At 46.5% G+C, this 9,140-nt stretch overlaps 1 protein-coding gene across 1 annotated transcript; it reads left to right on the top strand.

The window, feature by feature from the left end:
• The first annotated feature begins 8,095 nt into the window (after positions 1-8,095).
• LOC119271599 (thaumatin-like protein) lies at positions 8,096-8,867 on the top strand. The gene has a single exon (XM_037553358.1). The coding sequence runs from the start codon at positions 8,143-8,145 to the stop codon at positions 8,695-8,697; it is 555 nt and encodes a 184-aa protein (XP_037409255.1). The 5' UTR covers positions 8,096-8,142; the 3' UTR covers positions 8,698-8,867.
• The last annotated feature ends 273 nt before the right edge of the window (positions 8,868-9,140 follow it).

Raw genomic sequence — 9,140 nt, forward strand, 5'->3', positions numbered from 1 at the left:
TGGAGGGGTATATATAGCCTCCACACAAAATCCAATCGTTACACACAGTTTTCCAATCTCGGTGGGACCGAATCAACAAACTCGGTCGGACCGAAAAGGTAAACCTAGTGACCGTTAGAGATTTTCGGTGGGACTGACATGCAACTCGGTAGGACCGATATGGTTAGGGTTTGGGCATAACGTAATCTCGGTGAGACCGATTACACAAACTCGGTGAGACCGAGTTTGGTAATAAGCTAACCAGAGAGTTGGTCAGGTAAACTCGGTGGGACCGATTTGCTCTTTCGGTGAGACCGAAAAGTTACAAAAAGGAAACAAAGAGTTTACACTGCAATCTCGGTGGGACCGATTCGCTCTTTCGGTGAGATCGAAAAGTTACGAAAGGGAAACAGAGAGTTTGCAATCCCATCTCGGTGAGACCGAGATCCCTATCGGTAGAACCGAATTGCTAGGGTTTGGCAGTGGCTTATGACAAGTGAAACTCGGTTGCGCCGGATAGAAAGAATCGGTGGGACCGTGTTTGACTTAGGGTTTAGGTCATATGTGGACATGGGGAAGTAGTTGAGGGTTTTGGAGCATATCACTAAGCACATGAAGCAAGAGGCTCATTAAGCAACACCTCATCCCTCCTTGATAGTATTGGCTTTTCCTAAAGACTCAATGTGATCTTGGATCACTAAAATATAAAATGAAGAGTCTTGAGCTTTTGAGCTTGAGCCAATCCTTTGTCCTTAGCATTTTGAGGGTTCCACTTTCACATCCATGCCATGCCAATCATTGAGTTTTCCTGAAATAGTCATCTTGGAATAGCATTAGGTCAATGAGCTATATGTTGTTATGAATTACCAAAACCACCTAGGGATAGTTGCACTTTCAATCTCCCCCTTTTTGGTAATTGATGACAACATATAGATCAAAGCTTCGACAAATGATAATAAGCATGAAATATATCGTCGCTTTGAGAAGTATGTGACAAGTAAGAGCTCCCCCTAAATTTGTGCATATTTAAAATTTGCTTTGGACTGCAAATGCACAAAGAGTTAGAGTCATGGGTTACTCTTCCATGTCACATACATCTTGGTGGAGCGCTTAAAATGATAAGAATGAAATACATGCACTCATCACCAAGAATAGTGAATGATCACATAAGATAGATAAGATGATAATATTAAGCAAACATTTAGTGTAGCTTATGATCAAACACATGATCATCAATGTCTCACGAGCAAAGACATAGTATCTCACATAAAAGCAACCAAAGTTCGAAAAACCACAAAATAAAACAAGAGAGAATAAAAGCAACACTCTCTCTCGAAGCCTATGGTCTATACATTTTCTCCCCCTTTGGCAACAAGTTACCAAAAAGTTCCTAGAAAATGCATAGTGCTAAGTCGACACTCAGGCTTGATCTTCAGGTGGTGGTGGAGTCCGGAGCACTCCAAGGACGAAGCCTTCTGTAGACGTGGTCGGAGTCGAGGCTGAAGTGGATGCTGGAGCTGGTGGAACTGAGGCTGTAGCTGGTGCAGACGTGGTGGCTCTGGGGTCAGCAACTGGCACTGCAGACGACCTCGGACCTCGTGGCACTCTGGCAAAGGCATCAGTTGTAGTCTTGCCTCTCCTCTCCTGCATGTCATCCTGGAGCTGCTCCACTGCAGTCTGAATCTCTGTCACTTCCGGAGCCCTGAATCTCTCCTGAGTTTCATATCCTCAGCCACAGGATGAGCATCGTTGTGGTCTGGGATCTTGGGCTTGAGCTTTCTAAGAACATTCTCTTCTTCTTCTTCTGCAGCTTCAGGCACTGGGGCCTTGTTCTTCTCAGTAGCTGGGATGCTTCTTGTGTTCCTCTTTGGCTTTGGCTTTGGAGCTGGCTTGGCCTTGGAAGCAGTTGCCCCTGTTCTTATGGCATCACCCATCAGCTTGGGTGCCTTAGGTGTTGGTGCAGCTACCTCTTCTTCTTCCTCCTCATCTTCCATGATGGAAGCCTTGCCAAGCACTCTGGCTACAGTTTTCTTCACCCTTTCTTTCCTCTTCTTGCCTTCAGCGACAACTGGCTCAATGGGAGTGGGATTCTCAGTTGAAGCTCTGGCCTTTGACATAGGCTGCCTGCCTGCTGGCCTTTTGATCTTCATCCCTGGTTTTATGCCCTGTGCTGGCTCAACTCTCATGGAAGTTGCTTCCTCTTCTGCCACATAATCCTCATCTTCTGAGTCTGAGGTTCTCTTCTTTCTCTGTCTTGTGGCAGCTTTAGGCATATTGCTAGGGGTGCTCCTGCTGCCATCATCTGAGGAACTTGAGGGACTAGTGCCCTCACTCATCTGCACTTGCTGCTCTGACAAGTTCTGGCTATCACTTTGGTCTGACATGATGCAAACTCTGACTGCTGACCCTGTGAATAGGTTATAGATGAGATAGAGTGGATAAGCATCACAAAATGCAGAGATTTTTGCAAAAGAATAATTCAAAAACTTAGTTTTAGTTTCCCACTGAAAGCATCTCGGATCTACCGATTTCTAAACTCGGTGATACCGAAGCAGTTTTGGCACCTAAACTAGTGAACTCGGTCAGACCGAGTCACAGTTCGGTGGCACCGAGACTGCTAGGGTTTCACAGAGTTCCAAAATCGGTCACACCGATAAGTAATTCTCGGTCAGACCGGGTCTCACTTGTGCAATGGCATAAGCCAAATCGGTGGGACCGAGTTTTTCAACTCGGTGGGTCCGAGATGGTTTCGGCGGAAACCTAACCCTAAAATTTTCGAATTAAACCTAATCTACGAGTTCATTGACTGGATAGAAGTTTAACAAACGTGGCAAGAATCATGATGATCACAATGTGCTAAGAATCGGATTGGGGAATAGCACAAAGATCGAGTCCATACCCTAGTTCGGTGGAGACTCTCTACGGCGGCAACGGCGGGGTTGAATTTCCGTTGACGGCGACGGAGACCAGCGACTGGAGGCGGCTGGCAGCGAGGAGATGATCCGGAGACCAAGTTGGCAGAGCAGGCTATTGCGCGGGCGAAGGGGTTCGGAGAAATTTCCAAATTTTTGCCCGTGACTATATATAGCCCGACCCTGTCGGTGTGACCGAGTGGAACAACTCGGTGGCACCAAGATGCAAAACTGTATACAGTTGTTGCAACTCGGTGTGACCGAATGGTTCAAATCGGTTGCACCGAGATCGAAAACCTAGATCAACTTAATGATCTCGGTAGGACCGAAAGTGGGGTATCGGTCAGACCGAGAATCATAAAGAGGTTTTGGAAGTTTAAGTCTATGACAAATCGGGGACTCCGAGCGCTCCTCACACAGAGTGGTTCGAATCTGACTTGATCAAATTTTGTGATGTAGCATGAATAGAGTTTGAGACGAGAAAAACATAGATAGCTAGAGGAGGTTCTTAGGCATTCTTGTCCATCCACTTGGCAAAAGGAAATAAAACCAAACAATCAAAACAACAAGTGGATGTCCTCGAATGAGTAAAATATGCAACCAGCATGCTCACACAATAAGATGGCAAATGAAATATGTGACAAGGCATGCACAACCAATTCTAGCATCTATCAAGCAATTTGCGATAACAAGGTCATCTATATATGAGTATATTGACTTAGGAGTCAAGTGAGAACACTTGATCATAGGTTATACTCATCGTTTAAGCTCAAGTGGGGTTACCACTTTTACATAAAGCATTGTTGTGTTCACATCTTCAGAGTTGCTTTAGCTCAAGTCTTAGAGTAAAGCTCCCCCTAGATGTGATATCCCCCTTAGAGGGATGAACTAACCTCGGGTTTTGTCGATGATGACTTCATGTAGATGTTGAAGATGTGGATGCTCAATGTTGATGTAGATCACTTGGAGCTATCCATTTGAGTGAATTGCACTTTCAATACCTACATGGGTTAGTCCCACAAGGAACAAACAAGGATATCCATAGACATAGAGTGATGCACACACAAGATGATGTCCATGAAAACTTTTAGGTTACCTTGTCCCTTGTCTTACCAACAAGAGGGTTTGTGACTCCTTGAACTAGTGCAAGATGTGGAAGTTGATTGCACTTGTTATTGCCAAAATGATAAGAGTGAAGTATGTTGGCGGAGTCACCCTCAAGAACTCTCTAGTTCTTCTTCTTTTGGATCCACACCATCTTGATGGGAATCCTTGGAGTTGTAGTCGTACTTGATGAAGTGGAACTTAAAGTAGTCTTGGGAATCCACTTGACTAAGGTCTTAGGAGCTTCTTCAAATGCATCAATTTCCTCTTGAAGCTTGTCCTTGCCTTTTTGCTTGTAGTCTTGTGGTGGAAGATCATCTTGAGCTTGTGTCCCCTTGAAAGAAGTATCATACTTCTCTTGTTGAGGAACAAACTTTGTCTTGGGGTATTGATCTTCTTCCCACTCAACTCCATTGGCATTGAATTTTCGTTCAAAATCAACACCTTGATTCTTCCGGTGCGTTCCTTGCTTGCGCACAATTTCCTCGAATTGCTTACTCCCGGCAAGGCTTTTGTACACTCCTTTCTCTATAATTCCCTTCAATAAGCTATTTTCTTGCTCAAGTGTAACTTGGCTAAGAGAATCATTAGTGGAATCAAGAGAACTACTAGAAGCAACAATATTGGATTTAGCATGATCATTGTTACTGCTAGAGGAAGAATCTTTCTTGTTCTTGTTACTAGACTTGACTTGAGGCATGTAAGTGGATAAGAGTAAACGCTTGGCAGGGTAAGAAGAACTTTTCTTGCGGAGATCATCATTGATTGCTTTTAAGAACTCATGCTCTTGCTCAAGATTGAGCTTTTCAAAGCGTAATTTCTCATGAGCTCTTAAAAGTTCTCGATGATCTTCGAAGATAGTTTCATGAGATAACTTAAGAGTGTTTAGTTCTTTAGTTAGAGCCTCAATCTTCTCCTTATCATTGTCATTCGTTTTATCTTGATTATCATGATTAATTGACGTTTCATCATAGTATTCATCACTAGAGTTGTCAACAAGCAAATCATCACCTAACAAGTCATCTTCATCACTATTGAAATCAACATACTCGAGTGTGTTACCTTAGGACCTTTGGCCATGAAGGATCTTCCAATTCCTTCATTTGGTGAGTCAAATATGTCGTAGGAGTTGGTTGACACAAGTGCTAGACCGGCAACACCTTCATCTTGAGTATCTTCGGAGTCGGAGTGATAACTTCTCTCGGAGTGGCTGTCGGAGTCGGAGACGGATACCCATTCACCAACATGAGCTTGATGTCTTTGTTTTGTGTAGCTCCTTGATGATTTTTCCTTCCTTTCCGAATCCTTCCTTGATGGAGACCTCAACCCACTAAGGGCAACGGTTGCGCGAGTCCATGGAGGGCTCCACCCATGAAGGGTCCACGAAGAAGCAACCTTGTCTATCCCACCATGGTCATCGCCCACGAAGGACTTGCCTCACTAGCGGTAGATCTTCACGAAGTAGGCGATCTCCTTGCCCTTACAAACTCCTTGGTTCAACTCCACAATCTTGTCGGAGGCTCCCAAGTAACACCTAGCCAATCTAGGAGACACCACTCTCCAAGAAGTAACAAATGGTGTGTTGATGATGAACTCCTTGCTCTTGTGCTTCAAATGATAGTCTCCCCAACACTCAACTCTCTCTCATAGGATTTGGATTTTGTGGAAAGAAGATTTGAGTGGAAAGCAACTTGGGGAAGGCTAGAGATCAAGATTCATATGGTAGGAATGGAATATCTTGGTCTCAACACATGAGTAGGTGGTTCTCTCTCAGAACATATGAGTTGGAATTGTGTATGTGTTCTGATGGCTCTCTCTCCGAATGAAGAGGAGGTGGAGGGGTATATATAGCCTCCACACAAAATCCAACCGTTACACACAGTTTTCCAATCTCGGTGGGACCGAATCAACAAACTCGGTCGGACCGAAAAGGTAAACCTAGTGACCGTTAGAGATTTTCGGTGGGACTGACATGCAACTCGGTAGGACCGATATGGTTAGGGTTTGGGCATAACGTAATCTCGGTGAGACCGATTACACAAACTCGGTGAGACCGAGTTTGGTAATAAGCTAACCAGAGAGTTGGTCAGGTAAACTCGGTGGGACCGATTTGCTCTTTCGGTGAGACCGAAAAGTTACAAAAAGGAAACAAAGAGTTTACACTGCAATCTCGGTGGGACCGATTCGCTCTTTCGGTGAGATCGAAAAGTTACGAAAGGGAAACAGAGAGTTTGCAATCCCATCTCGGTGAGACCGAGATCCCTATCAGTAGAACCGAATTGCTAGGGTTTGGCAGTGGCTTATGACGAGTGAAACTCGGTTGCGCCGGATAGAAAGAATCGGTGGGACCGTGTTTGACTTAGGGTTTAGGTCATATGTGGATATGGGAAAGTAGTTGAGGGTTTTGGAGCATATCACTAAGCACATGAAGCAAGAGGCTCATTAAGCAACACCTCATCCCTCCTTGATAGTATTGGCTTTTCCTAAAGACTCAATGTGATCTTGGATCACTAAAATATAAAATGAAGAGTCTTGAGCTTTTGAGCTTGAGCCAATCCTTTGTCCTTAGCATTTTGAGGGTTCCACTTTCACATCCATGCCATGCCAATCATTGAGTTTTCCTGAAATAGTCATCTTGGAATAGCATTAGGTCAATGAGCTATATGTTGTTATGAATTACCAAAACCACCTAGGGATAGTTGCACTTTCAGCCACCACCAGATCCACATCAGCCCATGATGGCCGAAGAGGAGGAGGAGCTGGTAAGGAAGGTGATGGCGGACTCGGCGATGGAGTTCGTATGCCCAGTTGGACGGCCTGGAGGTGCAGATGGCACTTTCGGCCGCCAGGGACGTGGCCATCCTCGAGCTCGAGGGAGTGGAGGATCTAGATGATGCGGAGCCCCGATGGAACATGGCGGCTATGGGCCAGTCCTGGTGGTGGACTTCGACCCTGTCGTGTATGTCGGAGTTGGTGTCTACGATGGCCTTGTGGGTTGGCGCCGATACATGGTCACCACCCCCCACCCCCACCCCCATGTAGCGTAGGCGCCACCAACCTACCTGTGGCAGCCGCCTCCCTTCGTCAACCTCGGCGCAGACGAGGAAGACGGCAATGATGGCATGTAGTGAAGACGCCGGCCATGACGGGGCGACGGCTTGTTTCCTTTTGATAAAAAGTTTTAAGTTTAAGTTTAATGCATGTTGAACAGTTGGTCGTGACTTTTAGATGTTTAATGTAGCATGTAGTTTTTATTTGAATTTTAGTTAAATTTGTATACTCTTGCCGATTGCGTCAGGGCCGTTGGGTGCGACAACGCACGGACGACCACAAACGGGCACTCTTGTCCGTTTTATCAACCCAAACAGACAGAGTCTAAACAAAACGAACGTCCATTTACGATCATGCAATGGAGTTGGCCTTAACCATGATCGCCGCAAGAGCTTTTTTTTTTTGTGAATTACCACAAGAGAAACTTAATTTACCAAAGACCATTTTGTTTGGTGTCGATCCACTTGTTCAGTTAAAAAAGAAGCATGTGTACTTTGAATAAAAACTAATGTAGTGTCGAAAACGTTCTTGTATTATGAAACAGAGTGAGCAGTTATTGAGCCCAATAAACACTCGGACAAAATTAAATTAGGAATTATTTTGGAAAACGAAAAGATGCCACGAATTCACTTTACTGTGCTCCGATTATAAGCTTCTGATCTGACACCAGGATCTCATTTTCGCTAGTAGCGCTTGTTACACGATTATGAGTCCGCCAAACAAGTGCTTTTCTTTTGTTTCTCCTAAAGATTAACACCTCACTGTGAGATTATATTCAGCAAAAACTTACTCCACAGTGTAGACATGGGCTTTGCTACATGTACGTAGAGTTTGTATGTAAACCTACTTAAAAGCTGACTTGTCAAGATTTACGTAGGTGTAGGATTATTCGTGTAGACACTAGCGATGAAATTCCCCATAATTTGATTATTACTTTCTCTCTCCCCGTCTCTCTTTTATTCTTCTCTCCTCGACGACTTCGCACGGGCGTCCATCCTCTACAAATACGCCCGGCCATTGCGCTGCGCGGACACTCGCGCCCACCTCGCTCGCTCGCTCCACCGGGACAAACTACAAAGTCAAGTAGTCAACCACAATGGCAACTCCGGCAGCCACCTCTTTGGCCCTCACCGTCGTCCTCCTCCTGGTGGCCTTCACGGCAGGCGCCGGCGCAGCCACCTTCAGCATCACCAACCGGTGCCCCTTCCCAGTGTGCGCGGCCGCGATGCCGGTGAGCGGCGGCGGCGGCGCGCAGCTGGCGCCCGGCGAGACGTGGACCCTGACGTTCGCGGCCGGCGGGACGGGTGGCAGGATCTGGCCGCGCACGGGCTGCGCCTTCGACCCCGCCACGGGCCGCGGGGGCTGCCAGACCGGCGACTGCGGCGGCGCCCTGCGCTGCGTGCTCTCGGGCAAGCCCCCCGCGACGCTGGCCGAGTTCAACCTCGCGAACGGCGGCGCCCCGGGCAGGTACGGCATATCGGTCGTCGACCGCTTCACCCTGCCCATGGACTTCTCCTGCAGCGGAGCTGGGGACGGCGGCGTGATCCGGTGCAGGGACCCCGGCTGCCCCGACGGAAACCACCGCCCCGGCGAGGGCAAGTACCGCGCCTGCCCGGCCTACAGCGACTACCAGGTCGTCTTCTGCCCATGATCGAGCTCCCACTCCCACGGATCTCTGCGTCCGTGCATGGGCATGGGATGCACCACGAGCTCTTACCTCGTAGCCAACTGATCGTCGTTGTCACGTACTTAGTACGTATGGTTGTAACCATGGGAAAATAAACTGATGAACAGAAAGGTTGTGTTGGAGTATCAGCATGAGTGTTCTTGTGTTTGTTTGGCGTCTTGGAGCTCATGTTCCTTCTCATCGATGAGTTTCAGTTAATTTTTTCCTTCTTTTTGATTGATGGCTTAGAAGAGAACCAACGGCTCACGTACTAGTAGACTCATAGATCTCGATTACTTACTCCGTCCGTGCTTAAAAAGATTTGTTTTTGCCGCTCTAGCTTTTGCCCATTTTACTTATGCCACTCTAAAATTTAACATTTCACTTTTGGCACTCTTAGCTTTTGACAATATATCAATTTTGCCATT

The sequence above is a fragment of the Triticum dicoccoides genome, chromosome 3A, assembly GCF_002162155.2.
Source record: "Triticum dicoccoides isolate Atlit2015 ecotype Zavitan chromosome 3A, WEW_v2.0, whole genome shotgun sequence".
NCBI lineage: Eukaryota > Viridiplantae > Streptophyta > Magnoliopsida > Poales > Poaceae > Triticum > Triticum dicoccoides.